The sequence below is a fragment of the Argiope bruennichi genome, chromosome 3 (genome assembly GCF_947563725.1).
Source record: "Argiope bruennichi chromosome 3, qqArgBrue1.1, whole genome shotgun sequence".
Classification (NCBI taxonomy): domain Eukaryota; kingdom Metazoa; phylum Arthropoda; class Arachnida; order Araneae; family Araneidae; genus Argiope; species Argiope bruennichi.
In genome coordinates this window covers 51,001,195-51,023,548 of record NC_079153.1, presented here as the reverse complement: position 1 = coordinate 51,023,548, position 22,354 = coordinate 51,001,195, and the positions used below count along the sequence as shown (strand labels likewise).

The window sequence follows — 22,354 nt, the reverse complement described above, 5'->3', positions numbered from 1 at the left end:
CTTATGGAAGCAATAATTCAGTTTTTAATGGTCCTGTTCCAAAATGATGTGAGATAGTTACAATGCTCTATTTCAAGTTATATAATCAACCACTCCTATTGCAAAATAGAGGTTCGATTTTTAAAAAACTTTTATGATCAAGAATTGAGCACAGAATTAAATGGAACCGCTGTAAGTGTTTTTCTCATTGAAAAGTTATGTTTGCATTTTCTATAATGTTACGACATAATAAAATTAACCTGTTTCAAAATTTGCAGATTTTCCACAACTGGTTAGAATTATATCATCTGAAATGTCCACATATATGCTCTGTAAAATACACATTCCAGCTAAAATGCTTACTTTTAAGAAATTGAATTTTGAAACTTAATTAATATAATACACTAATTTTACTAATACTTTATAGATGCAGGTAATATTGAATTTTTTGAATCTAAATTTATTCCTTATTTTATAAAGAAATATTATTAGTCTTATAAAATGACTTTCATCAATTCGTCTAACAAAGCATTTTGATTCAAGGCAGTGTTTAAACAAAAAAGTCATTCCAATTTTAAACCAATTAAATAGGTTGTTTTCAAAATTTTGACAAATCTCTAACAAATCTTGGGTTACATAGATAGTAAAGGATTATTAATATGCATTATTAGAAACTAATAATGCAAATTATTTTAACTACTGTTGCATAAAGATATTTATTCTCATTTTATAAACATTAACAAATTAACTAATAAAAAACAACAAATTTAAAGCATTCATCATGCTATTGTTGCTATTACAAATACAGATGATTTAGCTTTACATGACCATGCCAATGAATCTAAAAAAACTTTAAAAACTTGTTAAATAAAGTACTTTAAAACGTCATCTTTGGTAAAACTCAAACATTCAAGAATATAAGAAAGAGATTCCTGGCCTGGAATTACTTTTATTCTAGCAATATTACTGGCCAGCTTTACTTTTATTCTGGAAAGAGATTCCGGCCTTACTTGAAAATAAGTGCATTGCCATATCCACTAATAAATCAAGAGAGAATTATCTGCTATTTCCTGGCAAATTTACTATTGGATTGAATAGAACTCCAGGACCTTTAAAAAAGTAACAAAGCATTGTTCGGTGGAACTTTCCAAATATTTTTTTTTATTTTTTAATAGAGGAGGTTTCAGAGTAAGTAAGTGCTTTGTCTCTATGCATAACCAGCAGCAAAAGTCTAAACCAAGGCATCAATTAGTTCATTGTCATTGAATCTAACATGGAATGTAATCCATTGAAAATGGATGGAGTATTGCAGCAATAACCAAAAGATGATACCCAAAATATCCAAGCTTATACAGTCCTTAAATTTAACTAATCAGAGAATCGCTGTATGAAGGACGGTTGTTTGTTAAAATTCATATATCATTAAAGACTAATCCAACAGACCCATGTCAACATTATGTCATATAAATTTATGAGTAATTAAGCTCAAACCTGAATGCAAAGCAGTATGTGAGTGTTTTTGCTGATAATATTGATTGTAGCAGTGGAAGTTTCTATGTCATTCTTTTCCCATGCATTGTGTTTTATTTTCAGTAGACTCATTACTTTCAGCGTGAAAATTTAAAAAGAATAATTCTACTATACAGAAATCTATAATATTATACATTCTCCTGCACAAATGGAAAACTTAACAGACCATTAAAATACAATGTATAATATTGGATATGACACCATTTTTTTAACTGCAATTTTTGAAGAAAAGACTGTAGTCATACTCTTATTTAGTGGATGGAACCAAAATTCATAGTTTTATGAAAACCTCATTAAAGTTCTCATGGCAATTTTTTAAAATCATTTCAATGCTGGAATATCAATAATAAATAATTTGAGATGAAATATTCAAATTCTTAGAATCCAATAATCATTTTATGATATCTTGTTAATATCTAATTGGAAATCAAAAGATCTTTTACTAATATCTTTACTTTCTTTTATATCCTTACTTTTCTTTTACCAATTTAGAGCAGAAATTTCTTTTTGTCCCAAATTATTGCAAGGAATGACACTTTATCAGGATCACTCACTTGTTTTTTAGCTCTGTCCCTAATTATCATTATTATCTGTATGAGATATGTCTGACCCACCACAGTAAACAAACTATGCTTCTACGATAATGAAATGAATTATGAACTTAATTTCATTAACAATACCAAAAGTTTCTTAATATGTTACATTAGTATATAAAAGTTGATATATATATATACTGGCAAGACAAAAGTCCCCTAATTTAGGAGAATCCCCACATAGCTAAAGCATATGATACTACCATCATAACTTTAATAATTGCCAATGATGTAAAAAAAAAAATCCAACTTTAATAAATGGCAAAGTTTTTTTTTTTTTTTCCTACCCTATTAAAACACAGAAATAAACATGGAAAAGGTGCTTAAATAGTTGTAAACAAATTAGTGATCCAATCACTAATTGATCTAAAATTTATCCAAATATTGAACAATTAAAATAATTATTCAATATAACCAACATTTCAGCTAATTGTAACTAATTATAAAGCAAGAAATTGATGGAAAAACTCTAAAATGATCTGTCTTTGTTTAATGCATGAAAATTATCTCAACTGATAACATTTAAGTGTAAAATGCTTCTCTTCTCTTCTATTAAAGTGCAGAATTGTTGTTTCAATAGAAATTAAATATATACAAACTAGAAAAAAAGAAAATTATCTTAAATCAAATGATTACATTTTATGCCAATAATTTATGGAATTTAAGTTATACTATCTTATGAACAAAATTGAAAATTCATGTAAAAAATAGTAAATTATAACATTAATATTAGCATTTCAAAAAAAGTAAAGCTTTACCAAAACAAATGAATAAAATGTTACAGATAAAAAAATGTTTTATTAAAAAAAAACAATCATAAAAAACAATAATTACAAAAATAATTCAAGTCATAAAGGCACTTAAGGATACAAATTTTTTAAAAATCACAGTAAAATTCATTAAAAAAATAAATATTTCATATGAATAAACAAGCAAACATAACAAGCATATCAAGTACCTATTAAAGATAATACTCCACCAACAAGATGGAGGCTGCCAGTAACCAAAACTTGTATATGATCAGCATTTTTGACCAGCTTGCATAAGGAACTATCAACTGAGGATGCATTAATGTCGTCGTTTTTTGAAACAGAGTCAGGTGAAAAGATGAAATTGAGAGCATTACTAATAGAAGGAAACAAAAGTGCATTATCAGTCATTGAAGCATTTGTTATAGTTTCAACTCTTGGTGCATGGATGCTGACAGATGATGCACTTAATTCATTTTCATATAAACTTCTCATGAGGTGACACCAAATTTCCTTATTTGTGATGCATTGCTGGATTTCTTTTTCTGGTTCCACCATGAAATTACTCAAATCTATCAGAATAAAAATAAATACAGCATTTCAAAAATTTCATAGCAAAAAAAATTTTTAATTATGAACAACTCATTGAATTTAATTATTAACAGGCATGATACTTAACATCTATTTATAAACTTCATGGCTATATTCTTTAATATTATTCAAAAATTAATTATCTTTCATTACATTCTTAAATAGTGAATTGTGACTATGAATATATTAAGTAGAAAAATTTCTCATGCAGTCTTCACTTTTAAACTTGAATATAAGCTAAGACAATTAAAAACTTAAAACTTAAAATAAATAATTGTATTTTTATAATTAGCTATTTTTTTTTTATTAAAATTGGTTTTACTTAACATAAATCAATGATCCCTTTTTCTCATTTATTTTTCACACTTAGGGATCCTGATACAATTTTTCTGATTTATTTATTCTGATTAATTCTTTATTGATTTAATTATTCTGAGCTATTTTTCTGATTTAAGGCTGCAAAAAACTATTTGTTCTAAATTCCTTTTTAGATTGAATATATTTAGTAAGTCTTTCGGGGGAAAAGGAAGAAAAGGAAAACCTCTTTTATACTGATATCTTAATTAAAAAGACAATTCTTTTAATGCCTCAATTTAAAACTCAATAAAGATTAACTTTTGTCATTTTGAATCACGGTCTAAAATCACACTCTATAACATAAAAAGCACCATTTCTTGAAAATTTCCAACTACATCAGCAAAAGGCAGGATTTGGATCAGGGATTTAGCAAAGATCTAGCTGATGTACACAGCAGAATCCCCATAATACAAGGCCAAAGCTTTTAATCCCCCAGTTCTGATAATGAAATACTCCTAAAGAGCTATTAGGGAAATGTAGTAAATGAAAATTCCAATATGTGAAACCATAGCTTAACATTTTCTCCATGTATTATTTTCAATAAGCATTTAATCAATGAGAAGGAATGAAAGAAAATAATATGTGAATTTATATTAATGAATAAAAATCATTTGTCATCTTTATAACATTTTCCAGGTATAATTTTAAAAAATTAGGAGCTTAAATTGAATTTTCTTCAAGCTTATTCTTGCTTTTATGGCTATCAATTCAATTAATTTAAATAAAATTATTATAACTGTAAAGCCATGAGAAAAACATTTTTAAGCATTTCCATATAAGAGACACTCTCTACAGATCAATAAAAAATGTCATAAATATTTAATGAGCACTTTTCTTTACTTTTAGTTACTAAAACAAAAATACTTTTATAAAAGAAAGCGCAAAGAAGTTATAGTACCTGATGAAGCATCTTTCATTACATTGATCCGATTTGGGCTAAACATGACAACATCAAAACTGATGTCAGCTAAAGGGTCAAGGAGACTTTCAGCTTTCCTCTCACCAGTACAATTAAACAGAAGAATTTTCAAAACAGTTTGGCTATAACAAAACAATAAAATCTTTAATTGATACATATAACAAAAGTATGTCATTACTATTAATTATTATATAAGAAAAGGAACACCATCAGAATTTCTATCTTTACTTCATATTTTCTTCTTAAAAAATCATTTTGAAAATAAGAAAGAATAAATTTAAGATATAAATTTAATACATAGATCAATATTTCCATGAATAGAAGAAATAGCTACTTTATTTATTTATTTTTCTCAAATTTCAAGCTGAGTAGAATTTTTATCACACATATTTTTTTTTTTTTTAAGTAATAACTGAAAGTAATAAAATTAAGAATTAAAAAAAATAATCAGATATAACTTTATTAGAAATCATAAAAGCAATAACTTGAGATGTCTTAAAAGATAATGCAATAATAGGTTTCATAAAAATAATAATAAATAAATCATTATTATTTTAACAAAGATTAACACTTTCAATTTTCTATCACAAGCAACATTCTAAATACTGAAATTCATTGCATAAATATAAAAGTTTTTGTTTATAAGAATCATTTAAATATCTAAATATAGAAATTAAATAAAGCATTAAAAGTAACCATAAAGAATACTTTTAAGCTTTTCTCTTCTGAATCTTTTTTCCTTGAATCTTTTACAAAAATCTTTCCAAATTGAAAGTTTTTGAAAAATATACATTTTAAATAGACATAGTAATTAATACTGTGAAAACCTTTTGGGAGAAAAGTAATTTAGAGATTTGATTACTCATACTTGCAAAATATTTGCAGGATAACCACAAAAATGTATATCATTTAAAAAAAATAATTTAGCCAAGAATGTAATGTATTAAATTATGTTCTATTATCATTATTTTTTTAAGTTACAGCTCAATAAGAAAAAAAGAGCATATTTTGCTTCAGCAGATAAGGTGTAATTTTTCTTCATCTGAATATAGCCAATGAGCTTAAGTGTTTAGAGAACCAATAAGATGGTATCTTTTTAACAACAGAATTCAGTAAATGAAACCATGTTTTGGAACTCAGAGAAAGATGTTTTTTAGCACTTTTTGTGATTGCTATCAACTTAGTCAATGTGGTTGGATTTTTCCCCCTTTTATTTTGCAAATTGTAAACATACAGATGATTTGTCACCCTCCTCCCAAAAAAAACTATGCAAAGTGTGCAATGCTATTGTACGAACAAGATTTTAAATAAATTAGGAAGGAAATTAGTGGGAACCTAACTAAAACTGCCGTTTCCAGATTTTTAAAGAAGCATAAGGAAAGTAAGCTGCCAAAAAAAAAAAAAAAAAAGGTAATGCAAGAAAAAGATGCATGACACTAAGTGAGGGTAGAATAATCAAAAAACTGCATCTATGTTACAGGAAAAAGTCATTTGTGAGTATACAAATTGAGCCGGCTACATGTGATATTGAGTGCGAGGACAATTTGAAGTCAACTTTCAAAATTCAAGGCCAAACATATCATAGTTTACGTTCACTTCTACAAGTGCTACTGAACATATTTTTTTACAAATCTACTTCAATAGTGATAATGATGGAAAGGTTGATCAGCGATGCAGTGCGATTCCAAGGACCAATGGACTTAGACCAACGTTTTCAGCTTTCTACCACCTGAATTTGAAAATATTTTTCAAAATGTTTACAGACAGGAAAATAAGGACTTCAAATTTCCTAAAGTCCTAGAGATACTATTAGCTGATAAATCTAGAGATCGAGGATGAACAGCTAGACAAGTTGTATTTTCCAATATGACAAAAGCCAAGCCAAATAGCGATGGATTTACTAATATTCAATCAAGAAAACAAAGACTTCATAGTATGGACAACATGGATTTTCAAAGAATTCCTGTTATAAAAAGAAAATTCATGGAATTTTAATTCAAATCTTCATGTGTACTCAATTGTGAAAATAAGTTTCTTATTAAAAGCATTCGCTAGTAGCAAAGGAGATGGAGTTTTGATTTTTGAATAGGCACTATGAACATTTTTCAGAGTTTAAGCTAATTCATCATTCACCTTGTATTCTCAATGACCATCAACAAAGCACAAGGGCAGTCACTTCGTTAATTATATGTTCAAATAGTTAATTATATGTTGCATACTAATAAGTGGGATAGTCAAAAAAATTATTTATTTATGCAGAAGACAGAAAAAAATAAAAATATTGTAAATCTTATAAACACTTGAATAATCTTTTTAAAATTCAAACTAAGCCATTGTAATATAACCCAGGTATTCTGCTAAATTCTTGATTAAATTATCTTGAAAATGATATATAACTTTATGGTATTTCTCTTAACAAAATTGCTATTATGATGCATTAAACTCCAAAAATATGCTTTTTTCAAAACGTTTTCAAAATGTTGACAACTATTATATATTTCTATAAACCAGCTCTTTGTGTATAACATATAAAATTATTATTTAAAAGAATTACTTGGCCCTAAGTTCTCTATGCCTCTGACTCTCTTCAGTGAACCAACGAGCACAATATTTCATGCTTTGTTGTGTATGAGCACCATCCAAGAAGAAATTTACTTTTCCTTTTTCCACTGTTTGAAATCTACCAGGCCAAACACAAGTTTCCAAAGCTGTAAAGAGATAAAATAAATTCTATTATTCTGTCAACTGAAATTTGAGCTATAGTATAACAAATAAACTGTATAAAGAGGATTTTACAAATCAACTTACCTTCCTTAGTATTTGAATTGATAAGGAAAGTGTCAGCCATTAAAATAGGTATATGGTCAGATTCACCATTTATAGGTTTGCTTGAAAAATTATGATAGATGTCTTGTAAAGGCTCTAGACCTGAAAAGAATATAAGTAGTTAGAAACATTATAAGATGTCTTTTATATTTAAAAATATAAATGTAATTTTCTGATATTACTGTCAACAGTTTGAATAATGATCAATAAAGAGAAACATAATGTAGTTTAGCTGATAAGAAGATAAGAATACCAAAATAAAAAGAGGGTGAAAGAGAAAATGAAACATTTTAATAGTTCCGAAAAGGGTCTCTTCATTTTAAGATTGAAATTGGAAAATAAACTAAAGAATTGCTTGGGCTGAAATTTAAGATAATTACAGGTGGGAAAACTGCACAAATCAAAGGTTACAAAGGCACAAATTTAATAACTACCATTCTGTCATTTTTATTGTTGCACATGTATGATTACTTAGTGGTAACCAAAGCTTTGGTTAACCATTTTCATGTATTTTCGGTAAAATATTTTAATTTTCAAGTATTAAACAGTTTTTGATGTTCTTATATGTTTTTATTATCCCTTCAACTGCATACAGACAACACATCCAAACATGATTTGTAGCTTTAATCATGTTTGGATGTGTTGCCTGTACGCACAGGCCACACATTTTCAGGTGATTAACATGTTTTATTCAGCAGTGTAGAAATATATATTATTTTTATTACACTATTTTCACTTAATTCCTTTTAACTACACCATTATTATTTTTTAAAGATTTGCAGCAAAATTTCAACAAGAGTAAAATTATTAATTATAATATTTTAAATTATATATTTAATCAGATAAGAACAAATGGGATGTATAGAAAGCTTTTATCAAAAATTATTATTTCAAGTATAAATTGTACCATAATTTACCATTCAAATGACATATACAAAAAATTTGCAATCAAAAATTTAACAATTTTCTTTGTAATCTCAGAACAAAAACAAGTGAAGTCACCTATTTCAGATTTTTATTTCTATCACTAAAATAATGCAATTGAATTCATTGTTCCACATAAACTAATGAAGGGGACCAAACCTTTTGATTGCCTCAGCCAAGTATTTGTTAACTGAAGAGCTAAAGATGCATTTACATTTTGCACTATTCCTTGAATTCCTAGAGATATTGTATTTTCATAAGCTTCCACAGGCGGTGACAAGAGTAAAGGACACTAAATTGGACAGGAATAATTTAATCAATATATAAATAATCTTGGTAGAATAGAGATATTTTGAAACAATAGAAAAATTCAGTTCACTGAAAGTTTAAGCATGTTATTTGAAATACATACAAGATTAATTTTAATTTTTTGATAGTAATTTTAATTATCTGTGATTAGTTATTATAAAATACAGCTCATGAATTTCTTTGGTAAAGAGCTGAAAGCAGAAGTTGGCAAAGCACTCAAAAACTTATAAATTCAAAAAGGAAAGGTGGTCCTTTCAATCAGAAAATGAAACTAAAGAATTTCTAGCTTATCAGTATATCAAGCTAAGTGAACCATAATTATTAAATTTTGACAAATATGGATATAAAGAATTTATTCTAAAAGATGGAGATAAATTCAATTTATCATTATACATGCATATAAAAATTTTAAGGTGTTAAAAATTCTTTAATATTTTATTTCATACATAATTAAAATTAATACAGAAATAGGATTCAACAACTTAGAAAGGAAAGTAATAACTATACTTTTAATAATTGGAGTATTAAAATGAAATGGTCTATAATAATGACTCATAATATAAATATCCTTTATATTTATAACTCATTTAATGGAAAAATAATTAAGTTTTGTAAATAATTTAAAATGCATAGTGCTTCATAGTATAGTATCTTCCATGTAAAAACAGTTCAAAGGAAGATTTCTTAAAAATAAACATGAATTATAAAGTTGCACAATGCTTGAAATGCCAATATGAGGCAGATAGTTTTGAAATTTCACTAGCATTTAAATTTCATAGAATAATTTTATATTATATTATTTCAAAAGCACATAGTTGATAATAAAATATTCAATTTCACAAACAGAATTTACCCAATTATGTCTTGCAAAAGCAGCTATGCAATAGCCCCTGTAATATTCAAGGAATGTTCCATTAAGAAATACTCTCAAATAATTGATATATTCATGATTGAAAAAAAAGTAATAGGAGCTTGGATCCATTCTGATATAATTTGATAATGATGAATATAAGCCTCTAAGATCAAAAAATGCTCCACGGACAGTTTTTAAGTAATTCGATTCACCTGGATTGATAATTTTTCTGGCATTGGAAAATAAAAGTCGAAGATGTTTCTCCATGGATAATGCAGAAAATTTAGTCACACATATTTCTACAATTTAAACAGACATCGAATAACCTTCTCAAAGTTCATTCTTTTATTTAGTAACAATCTCAAACATATTGAATTGATTATTTTATATGCATATATGCATTGAATTATATGTTATATGTTATGTTATATGCATATGTTATATATATTATGATTTGGACTAATGATATGGCATTTCACAGATGCATTAATTATTGTAAGATTTTTTATATAGTTTTTTCAGACCTATTTAATTTCAATTCATCCTTGAATAACTTAACTCTCTCAGAAGTTCATTAAAGTTTTGCTAGAACTCTCTATGTATTGAAACTGACAATGATTTACAGCGTGTAACAATTTTACCTCAAAAATTATTCTCACATACATAAATAAAAATAAATTTTATTGGCAAAAATAAAATTTAAAAATTATTAGTATTTTGTTGCATTTATATGAAACAGCTGCAATGAAATGCTCATGGGATTTATATGAGTAATAAATGGCCCTCAATTCTCAGAAAGCTTTTAAGGAAGCCATATATTTTTTAATATTTATTCTCAGCATGAACTGAAAAGAAAAAGATCATAAAAAAGTATAAAATACAATAATACTAAATAATTTCAGTCCAAACAAAACAATATTGAATTACATAAAACAAAATACTACATGTATTATAAAAAATTATATCCAAACCTTAACAACTTCAGCCTTCTCACGAAGAACTCTCATGGCACATTCTTGCTGAGGGACAGTAAAAGCTGGAACATTTGGCTTGAGAATACCAGCTTTCTGTTCAGCTATTTCCGCAAGAGTTTTTCCTAATATATTGACATGATCAATGCCAAGAGTAGTAATACCAACAGCAACTGGTCTCCTGTTTGGAAATTGTGAGATGTGAATAAAGGAGAAAAAATACTTAATCTTATTAAAAGTCATCAAATTCATATAATAATTGGAGTTACATAGATTCATTTGTTAAAGAAAATATTTCTGTTTAAGTAAATCAAAGAATACTTCAAAATTTTTTTGGTGAATTTTTATACCTGTTAAGAACTTTAATTTTATCTTTATATATTTTTTGTATACCTTTATATATTTGCAATGTTGGTTCAAGACCAAAGGATTTTGATAATATAGTGAATGATAACATTAAGTATGGTTATATTTAAGTGGCATCCAATGTGTTTCATAAAAGATTCTACATTCAAAGTTAAAACTGAAAAATGCATTATATATATCAAAGTACCCAAAGCTAAAAGAGTCTGCTCTATATCAATCAATTAAAAATAAATAAGCAGATCTATTATAAAATTAATCACTGGAAAATATGTGTTTCCACATAATAATACTAAAAGAAAAAATCTATCTCTCTATATTCTAACTTTTAAATTTTTTTTTAAATCACAAATAGATAAACACCAATATCAACAGAACTATTTGTTACATCAATATAGAAACTGTTTTAAAACTAAATACCCCAAACATTTCTTACCTAATAATATTTGTACAATCCCACAGACCTCCTATTCCAACCTCAATTACAGCAGCTTGAATCTATTTATGTATATTAAAAAGCAGTGAAGCAATTAATTCATACCAGAAAATTTAATATATTAAAATACTAAATATATTATAGTCCTAATATATATTCATTTTAAATTTTCTTTTGATAAATGAAAAAAAAATAACAACATTAGGAAAAAAAATATTCAAACATGTAGGTGATTAGCTTTACAAATTGCATAATAAAAATATTTCTCCATATAAATATATTTTAGCAAGAAAAAAAGACAAAAACCTAGGAAAAAATACTTATCACTAATCCATTCTCTGAAGTGTCAGAAAATAATTATTTAATAAATTGTGTTTAATTTTATGAATAATTGGAATTCAAATTAATATTTTGAATATAATTCTCTGAAACATTCTAAATGACATATATTATACATTGATTAAAAATTGTTTGAAGATTGAAATACTGCTTTTAGAGCTATTTAAAAATATTTTTTTATATTAATATCATTATAAAGCAAATTTAACAGATACAAAAATTTTATAGATTACGAATTATGTATGCTTATAATTTTTAAAATCCTAAATATAAATTATGCAAATTTTTTTCAGAACTTTTATTACTTACCTGTTCTTTAACAAATATATAGAAACTCATTACAGTGAGGAATAAGAAATATGGTGGCATTGATTCGCCCTCCTTCTATAAAATACAAAAGATATCTTTTATCACAATAAGCAAAATATTAATAGTTAAATAGTTTAATTAAATAATTATACTAATTACTGCCTTCTTAGTAATTAATATAATTGTAACTAATATTAATTTAAATAAATAATAATAAATATAAAAATATTAAATAATAAAAACAATAAATATTTTAGCACAATAATTTGAAACAATGTATCATATAAAATAACGTATTGGTCAAGGAAATTTCGACAGTGCATCATTATTTCATCAGATTGTTTTTTGTCACCATTTTTAGCCAAAAATATGCTGCATAACAAGAATTCATTAAAATTTAGATAAAGAGATAAAAAGACAAAAATATTTCTTACAGATTTGAAGAAACTTTTCATAAGTGTATAAAGTTTGATAATCAATAAATTCAGCAGCTTCAGCATCAATAAATTAATATATATCACAGCACATGAATTTAAATAAATGTTTATGACATACATATGCAAATTGCAAAGAATGAAAATTTTATATATATTTCCAATATAAGAAACTTTTCTCTTATTTCTCAAAAAAAAATATGTTTTAAATATTAAATGCCTTTAGTTACTCAGCTAACAATAAATTATGCTAAACTTGTAATAGTATAATTACATGAAAAAATCATATAATAAATCACAAATTTTATTTAGATTCATTTTTCATCCCCCCCCCCCTTTTTTTTTTCCTTTATGACATCTCAATTCAGATTTTCAAAGAAACAATGCAATTAAAAAGTTCAAAGATCTTAAATTAATTTTTAAAAACACATATATTTTTTTTGTTGCTGTTAGGTGCTGGTAAAGGATTGAAAAAAAAATGTAATAAATCAGCATTAATGGAGTTAAAAATTTATAAATCATTTCATAATTCATATAAAAGAGAAAGTCATTTAATCCTGGAATAGACAATAAAATGTTGGATGTTTTTAAGTAAAATGCTAAGAAGGTTGAAATTCCAACGTCACTAGCTTTATCTAAAATATTAGCACCATTAAGTTCTGTATTTTACAAAAAAAAAAAAAAAAGGATACATTTTTATTGAATCAAATGAAAATTATGCTAGACAATGTGAAAATACCATACTGATAGATAATTACCCTTTAGTCAGACATTAAATTACAAAATGTCAAGAATTATAAATTCAGTTTGGACAATATATCATGATGGTGAAATCTGATCATAAGCAACTGTAATTTCTACCTATGTGGGATATCAGAGAAAGATTTTAGAGCCAGAAATACTTTAAATATTCTTCTTTCTATCAAGTTCCTTAAAAACTGATATCAAAAGTGATCTATAAAAGCCACCTTGAATAATAAATTTTGCTAAAATAAATCTACTTATTTAGAAAATATTTTGACATTTGTGAGAAAACTTAAAGGCTTACATGAAAACATTATTAATGTTATATAATAAATATCAACAGGAAATTAAGTAATTGTAACATAAACAAATGCACTTAGAAATGTAATACATTAGAATGAGAGTTAATAAATTGAGAATGATGAGCGAGATATTTAATCAGATATTTAGCCTGGGCAATAATGCAATCAATTATCTTTCTGCCTTGATCCATATAATTTTGCATGTGATCTGTAAATTTGCCTGTCTAAAGTTAGCTTTTATAATCTCATGATAAGAAACATCATATATCTTGTTTTTATTTATTTTTGTGAAGCAATAATTATTGGTGATAATTTCTTTCTCTATTTTAAATGCAAAAGTATTCCATAAAGAATATAATTGTTAGCAATAAATTCTCTAAACTCCTGTTCAAACTTTTACATATTGAATTTGCATAAAATGTAAATTTGTAATATTTAGATATTTATTGAATCAAATTAGATTAGATTTCAAATGGAAACAAATACTCACTAAATTTGACTGAATGCTTTTGTAAACCTTCCAAAAATATTCAGCAAATACTTTTTTAGAGATTGGTTTGCCATTAATACGAATTCTTTCATTTACAGATATAAGATGTGGCGAACTGTGAATTAAAAGAAAAGAAAAAGGATATTAATGAAACATTCTGTCAAAATTGATTAGAAAAAAGTGTAAAAGCAATTGTTTTTGTTTTGTTTTTTGTTTTTTTTAAGGGTGGGAAACTCAATTAAAACAATTACTAAAAATGAATCATTTGACCCAATTTGTGTTTTAAAAAAAGCATCCATAACAATTAGATATTGCTATTGGCCCTTTATAAGAGAGAATGTTACAGGCCAAAACCAAAGATCTGCAGTGAAACACATTTATGCATAAGAACAATCAGTACTTCATTTGCACATGATATGGCTATTGATATCTTTCAGTGAATTATCAATTTAGCTGACATTTTTTACTAATGGACAATAGTTTTACATAGAAATTAATCTTAAATCAAATTAAGAGGGTAAGAGCATCCACTGATAAAGACAAAACAAATCAATCTGGCTTACAATGATAACCAATTTCAGTTTACAATAAAATAGTCTGTGCAACAAATTTCAAATGCAACAAAATAGTCAGTACAACTAATTTCTAAGGGAGAAAAATTGTTCCGAATTAGTACTCAGCAGAACCAATTCAAAACTGACAAAAATTCAAATTGGGTCAAAAAATGAATACAGAAAGAGAAAATAACCAATTTTTATAATAAAAATTACACATTATTTTAATTTTAATAAATATTGCATTATTATCAAATAAACAATAGATATTTTTTATAAGCAAATAGTATACAATGATTGTGCAGTAAAAAATAAGAAACAACTTGCCACACAATTATAAATCACCTATAAAACCCTGTTTTAAAGCCATGTTTTCTTAAAATAGCTTCAGTAAAAGCACATGTTGATCCTTTGCCTTTTGTGCCAGCAACATGTATTATATTCAAGGCATCCAAATCTTCAAGCTAAAAGAAATGAAAAAGCTTTTATTATTTAACAAAAACATTAAATAGAATAAAACATTTTAACTGAGGAACAAAAACATTGTCATGATAACCTTTCCCATACCCAAAGATTTCAATTAAGGTCCTGACATTACTGAGAAGTAACCATGTCTCCCTATTCAAATATCATTATCTTGATTTAAAATATTGGATCACCAAGCAGCTTACATGTAGAGCCAACTGTTTGCAATTAAGAAAACAATCTTTCGAATTCTAGAAATCAAATAAAACTGATAGATTAAATTTAAGATTCAGCACCCCAAAGGAAGTTAATAAAATTTTTGTAAATAAAACTGGAATTCATTTTCGATCATTAGTTCATAAGTAATACCTGCTTATTACAACCTGCAAATGACAAATTAACATCTACTGGAACACAAATTTTTATATGAATTGAACATTACATTTGTATATTAGTATGAATATTTTAATAAGTATTTGTTTGCATTTTCAAAAATATAAGATCCATTGTTTCTGGGTTCATAAAATGCGACATATTCAAAATATACTAAAAATATAAATCAATTCTTCTCCTTGTCTCTAAAGAAGAGATACAGTAATTATACTTCAATATCATAATTAAATGGTAAAGGCCCATTCCATGGATTTTGAAACCAAGGGGCAAATTTTTTTTTAATCTATTATCATGGTTATAACACATAATTTTAATGAAAAATATCTGATTTTGCTTGTTGTTGACTTGATTTTTGTGTAAAAATATTAGATCTCATCAAAAATTGCATTTTTTAAAACCTTGGCTGAGAATTTGTAAATGGCCTGTTTCATTATTATATTTTTTAAAGGTTTCTATAATTATTTCACCTTTCATAAGGTGCCTATAGAATTTTAATTTTCAATTGTTAATATGTTTTTAGTAATACTATATCAAAAAATTACAAATTAATGTCTATTTTGGCTTTGTTTTAACAATCAAAGCTAATGAAGATTGTGGAGTGTCACATACATGACCATTAAAACTTTTTTTTTATTTTTTGCATCATTAAATTAATAGAAAGTTCTAAATTTTTATTTTCTAAATATAATCATACTATTTGATGAAACTGCATTTAAAAATTTAAAAAATATTATAATTAATTTATAATTTTCAATGGTCAGGTATGTGACTTCAAGCAGTTATGTATGTGACATTGAATTATAAAATCCAAAGCAGTTATTTTAAATTCATCTCACCAGATGGCAGTACATTCCTTTACTTCTCCAGCTATAACCTAATGTTTGTTTTTAAGCAAAGGTTCACAGCACACTGTGTTTGAAGTATGCTGCAAGTCAGATTTTGCTATCTTTAAGCATCTTAGTCTTATTTTGCTATTTTAAGCTTAAAATATGGATGATGAACAAAGAATAAAAAATGCTACTAAACAAAAGAGATATTATGAGAAAAAAAGAAATGATCCTGATTTTAAAGAGAAAGAAAAGCTAAGGCAGAAAAAAATAAGAGATTTAAAAGCAGCAACTATGACAAAAAAGGAGAAAAAGAAACAAAAGCAAGCAGCTAGAGAAAGGCAGAGGAAATGCAGAGCAGCCAAAAAGATAAGTAATTCTACAAAAATTTCAAGTTTGAATTCTTCTATTGCGACTACCCCAGAATGTTCTCCTTATACAGTTCCCCAGACACTTGGCAAAGCAGTTAAAAAAACTTTGAAAGCCTTACCAACCTCACCTCGAAAACGAATGGCTGTAGTCAGCAATTTAGTGGAAAAGGTAGGTTTAAAACTGCAAAAGGAAAGAGAGTCCAATATCAGTGATAATAATCAAAACAAAGAACTTGTGGCAGACTTCTTGTGCCGAGCAGACATAGTCTACACTGCTCCAGGAATGCATGATGAAATGATAATTTGGGAAAATGGCATTAAAAAACGTGTTCGTAAACATTTTCTTACAATGTATATGAAAGAAGCACATGCTTTGTTTAAGGAAGAAAATCCAAGCATTAATATTGGATATTCAAAATTTTGCAGTTTAAGACCTAAAAATGTTCTTCTTCTTAAAGACACACCTAGTGATCAGTGTAAATGCAAGAGTCATGAGAATTTCATTCTTTTGTTAAAAGGATTAAATATTGATTATAACAATGATTTTTGGAAAGAAGTGCTGTGCAATTCAGACTTGGAATCAAAGTGTTGGGAAACAAAATGTGATAAATGTAATGCTGGAAAATTGCTTTTAGATTTTATTGGCAAAAAAGGATTAAATAATGCTTCTAATGTACAATGGCACCAATGGGTTAAGTCAGAAAATAAGCGCTTCTATAAAGAAACCAATGAAGGTTGCATAGCTGAATTAACTGATAATGTTTTAGAAAATTTTCAAAGTTTTAAGCAGCATGTAAAAATTAAACGAATCCAAGCTGCTGCCTTTCAATCTGATATAAAGCAAAGCAATACTGTTGTATTGCAAGTAGATTTTGCTATGAGTTATTCATGTGAGTGGCAAAGTGAAATACAGTCTGCACTATGGAGCCGGGAAAACGTAACTTTGTTTACAGCTGCATTATTTGAAAAGAATCATAAAACACAGAGTTATCTTATTGTAAGTGATACTAAAGATAAATCTAAGCTATCTGTGTCTGCTTTCATTTTGAAGCTTTTGGAAATTATTAAATTTCAGGCAAATAAACCAAAATTAATAATTTGGAGCGATGGACCATCCAGCGAGTTTAAAAACAAATTTATTTGTTACTTCCTCTTTATTTTATTCAAAACACAAAAGCATTTTTCTAGTTTCGAATGGAAATATTCAGCAACTTCCCATGGAAAGGGAGTTGTTGATGGGATAGGAGGTACTGCAAAGTCCCGAGTCTATGCGGAAGTAAAGGCAAGAAGAGCTATAGTACAGAATGCAGTTGATTTTGCTACAGTTGCTGCAAAAGTAGTACAAAATATCACTGTCATTCCTATGCTGCAAAAGGATATAGATAAAACTCAAATTGATTGGAATTTAGCTAAGGATGTTCCAGGAATTAAAAAAGCCCACATAATTAAATGTTTGGATGAACACATTTGTTTATTTACAAGTCAGCAAAATTTGGATACAACTGTGCAAGAGCTATGCTTTTGTAAAAATACAGAACAGTGTTTGAAAAGAACTCCATTACTTGCACAAAATCACACTTCTGCATATATTTCACTTGGCAAGTTTTTACTTGTAAAAGTGTTTGGAAAAAAGTCCTGGAAGCCTTATGTAGCACAGGTGTCTGCATTAGATAACACCGAAATCAATGTTATTTTCCTAAAGCAGGTATCCGTATGCAACTTCATTTATCAAGAGAATGATATAGGAGTTATTCAGCGGGATGACATAATTAGAGTATTGCCAACACCTATAATTAACGGTCGCAATACTGTAATATTTCAAAATGCAGTTATGTGAAATTGAACGATGTCACATACATGACTACTTGTCACATACATGACCTGTAAAGTTACATTTTTTTTTTAATTGAAAAATTAAAGAAATATTTAATGCATTTATTAGTTTGTCTTCATTAAACCTTTTTCTTATGGGAAACTTTTTTTAAGCACGTTTCATGCATATAATTCACTGATTTTTTTAAAGAAAGTTGGTGTTATCAAATCACAGTTCCAATTTTTGTCACATACGTGACTATCTAAAAAAAATTTTAAAAGGTCTCTCAAAATTTAAATACAAATATATTTTTCATTACCATTTATTAAAACTCTTTTTTAATTGTCTAACAAAATTAAATTTTTGACTTTCACTACATTTGTACATAAATTTATCAGATATTTATGCATATCTTTTAGTCCGATTGTCACATACATTACCGTGGAATGGGCCTAAAGTGACAAACCCCACTTTAAGGCTATAAAATCTGTAGTTTTTGAACAAAATGTTTAAAAGAATTTATTTTTTCTATAATTATAATTGTTTAGTATTTTATTCTAAGAAACATATTGTTTTCAAAACATAAAAAACAACTAAATGAATTAAATATCTAAGCTTTAAATTATTCTGACTTTAAAGCTTTCAAATTAGAAAAATTAACTTTAAAAGTACATGAAATGAATTTTTTTGTATTTAATCATATCTGCAAAAATTTTTAAGTATATCGCTCTCGGAGAGTTAAGAAAATATGCATTTAAGTATGAAATACCTATATTTGAAATGAATATAAACACATGAAAAACCTGGTTTCACAGCTTAGAGTGTTATTAAAAAAATAATAGAAAAAAATTGATATAAAAAAACTGGCAATATAAAATTAATATACAGAGAGCATACATTTACACCCAAAGTTTTCAGATGCCTTTCTGTATCTACTAGATTAAGATATGCTTTAGTGCTTCTCTCTTCTCGGGCCTTCTGAATAACAGCAGAATTACTTTGTAATCCATTCAGAGCATATACAGCTTCCTATAAGGGGGAAAAAAAAAGAATTGCAAATAAATAAACAATCTGTACTTATTAGATATATTGCATACACACATAAAATAGTTGAAACACATGATATGCATAGTAAAATAATTTTCCAAAACTTTATTATAAGTTTTGATGGAAATCTCAAAATGTAGTTTGTTTCCCTGTGAGAGTGAAAAAGAAATGTAACATAATAAAACTATAAGTTGATGTGACTGGCAAAATCGCACAGGTACATGATCCTAGAAAGTTGTAGACCCAAATGTTATATTATTTCTTTACTCCTAATTATAATTGTATGACCATTTAACATTGACTAATAAGGATTAAATATCTAAAAAAAAGTACTTTAATAATTAATGATAGTGACAATTTTGATTTTGTCATTACCTTATACATTTGCCAAAGACCTCAGACCGGCTAATTATTTCCCTGTTTTTATGTGAAAAAGTTTTCTCTGCTTAGAACTAACGTTTCAAAACATTTCAATTTCTGTCCTCAACTATATATATTTCAGCTCTTAAAAGTTTAAAAAGAGAGAGAGATTTCACTTATTATATAGATTTCAGCTCTTAAAAGTTAAAAAGAGAAAGAGAGAGAGAAAAATATTTCTTTTATTTTAACTATTTAAAAGCAAAGCAAATATATTTGATCATATAAATTTTGAAACACTAGACCATTTATAAAAACTATTTTACAAAACAATTTTTATAAATAATAAATTTTATTAATTATAATTTCTATTAATATAAGAAAGCATAGAATTCCTGTTTAAAAAAATGCTTTTGTAATTAGTAAATCTTAAATTCTATTTCATTCTAAGACAATTTACTAAGAAGAAAAACTTATTAGCTTATTTAGCATAATACAGTTAATAAAAAAGCCTATGAACATCTCTGAATTATAATATTCTGCTTCCTATTTTGTCTTAAGATAGGTATCATACTCTCTCCAAACATCTAGATTTTTTTCCCCATGGCAATTTTTTGTTTTATTATTTAAAAAATACACAATAGATTTTTAAAAATTACAAAAAAGAAAAAAAACTTTTAAATATGATAACTAATACAGTAAATGTTTCAAAGACAGTAACAAAAATGTAAATGATTGTTATAAAACTAACTCAGTATATTTTTCTGTATATTGTATCCACAAAATTCCAATATATGTAACAGATTTTATCTGTTCATAAATAACATAAAAAATGCTATTTTAAAAGAAGTTCTACTCATCTATAAAAATGCTTGTTATTTATAATTCTAATAAAACTCTTAATTAAATGAAATAAATTGTTAATTAGTTATGCCTCTTATTTTTTCATGTTAAAAATGCACTTTAAATACAACGAATAATATAGATTCATATAAAGTATTTTCACAATTAAAATTTATTTACTTGTGCATGAAATAATGGCCACTGTACAAAAATTAAAGTATGAAAATTTATTTATATTCTCACTGATTAAAAACGAAATTTCCATGCATATCATTAAATGATAACAAAGAATGGAAATTTATCATAAAATGATAACTTTCATTTCAAAACTAAAATACCTGGTTCATCCTATATTTTATAATTAATTTTTTATATGTTTTTTCTTCATGTGCAAAACTATTTTCACTAACTCCCAGATTTACCAAGTCAATTTTAAACTTTAAATAATAGAATATTTTGGAAGTATTGACTGTGCAAGTACCTAAAAAAAATTTTAATTTTTTTCCCATTCATTAAATAAGTAATAAAAGCACCATTTATCAAATAATGCAGAAAATGTCACTAATTGAAGACCAGTAATTGTGTGTTTGTTGGTCACATTATATTTTAAGCAATTTTCAATTAATGTAAAAACTTCAGTGTATCTTTTTTCTACCCATATCGCCAAGTTCACATATTCAAAATTTGCGCGCATTCTCAGATTGTATTAAATTTCAACACACAAATACATTTCTGAAAAAATTATGAATTTAAATTTTAAAATTTCGTACCTCGTAAACGGATTTCCCCTTTGCTTCCATGATCACAAATGACTGCTTCCGCGAAAAACAATAAAAACCGACCACCCTCCTCGTTATCAAGTAGCGGTTTCCCGCTCTAGCAAAATTTAACAATAACATGATTGGTGTGTCTGCGTAGTTGAGAATCCTCACGTGGTTCCTCTTTCAAGGTCTTATGCTTTACAAGTTTAAAAAGGAGATGATAGGATTTGGGGATAAAATTTTTATTCTGCTCTTTAGTTTCTTACATTAGTAACTGAAAACTAGCTAATAGGTGTCAATGTAACTTAGTATAGGAAAAGAGTTTGAATTCACGATGTCAAAGGCTATCTTAAAATTTTCATTAATGTATATTTCATCAACATTGCACATCATATTAGTATTATGAACTTCTTTTTGTCTCATTATAAGAATTTTCTTACGTTACAATGGTAAGAAATTAATCATAGCATTAAAAAGCAAAATAATAGGAATAAATCGGTTTCTTATGCAATGATTTGTTTACATTTTTTCTTATACCTCGTGGAAATCGGATAATGAAAAAAAATTATCTGCTTTCAACAGCATTGACAAATATTTCTTCACTAGTTTTGATCATAGAGCTGCAATTAATTATTTATAGTTATTGATGGATTTAATTATTAGTTGAATAAAAAAAAACAAGTACAAGTAACATTATCATAATATAAGGGGTTGTGACTGAAACTCATTCAGGGATTCAGTGTTACTCGGTATCAAAAGTATTTTCAAAATCTCTAAGGATACCGATTTGTAATAACATTATCTGCATTAACTGGCTCTTGAAAACTTTTTGAATTTTACTTCTTAGGAAACATTATATCAATTATTTTAATGTTATTAATAGCTTACAAATTTTTTGAGTCTAT

General features: G+C 26.5%; 1 protein-coding gene across 1 annotated transcript; it reads right to left on the bottom strand.

Moving 5' to 3' along the window:
* Positions 1–2,880: 2,880 nt before the first annotated feature.
* Positions 2,881–21,953, bottom strand: LOC129963080 (folylpolyglutamate synthase, mitochondrial-like). Its single transcript, XM_056077116.1, has 12 exons — positions 21,459–21,953; positions 19,339–19,470; positions 14,918–15,036; positions 14,019–14,133; positions 12,049–12,123; positions 11,401–11,462; positions 10,602–10,782; positions 8,628–8,760; positions 7,527–7,646; positions 7,273–7,426; positions 4,698–4,840; positions 2,881–3,423 (listed from the first exon to the last, which is right to left on the bottom strand). Exons 1-12 carry the CDS (start codon positions 21,585–21,587, stop codon positions 3,053–3,055), a joined length of 1,734 nt encoding a protein of 577 aa, XP_055933091.1. The 5' UTR covers positions 21,588–21,953; the 3' UTR covers positions 2,881–3,052.
* Between the last annotated feature and the right edge of the window lie 401 nt (positions 21,954–22,354).

What these genes read in the sequence shown, in the direction of transcription:
- LOC129963080 (XM_056077116.1), bottom strand. Translation starts at nt 21,587, where the DNA reads ATGTTATTGTTAAATTTTGCTAGAGCGGGAAACCGCTACTTGATAACG. An exon ending in GATTGTACAAATATTATTAG is followed by an intron (nt 10,783 to 11,400) that starts GTAAGAAATGTT and finishes ATTTCCAAACAG; the next exon opens with GAGACCAGTTGCTGTTGGTA. An exon ending in CATAGAGAACTTAGGGCCAA is followed by an intron (nt 4,841 to 7,272) that starts GTAATTCTTTTA and finishes GTTTTGTTATAG; the next exon opens with CCAAACTGTTTTGAAAATTC.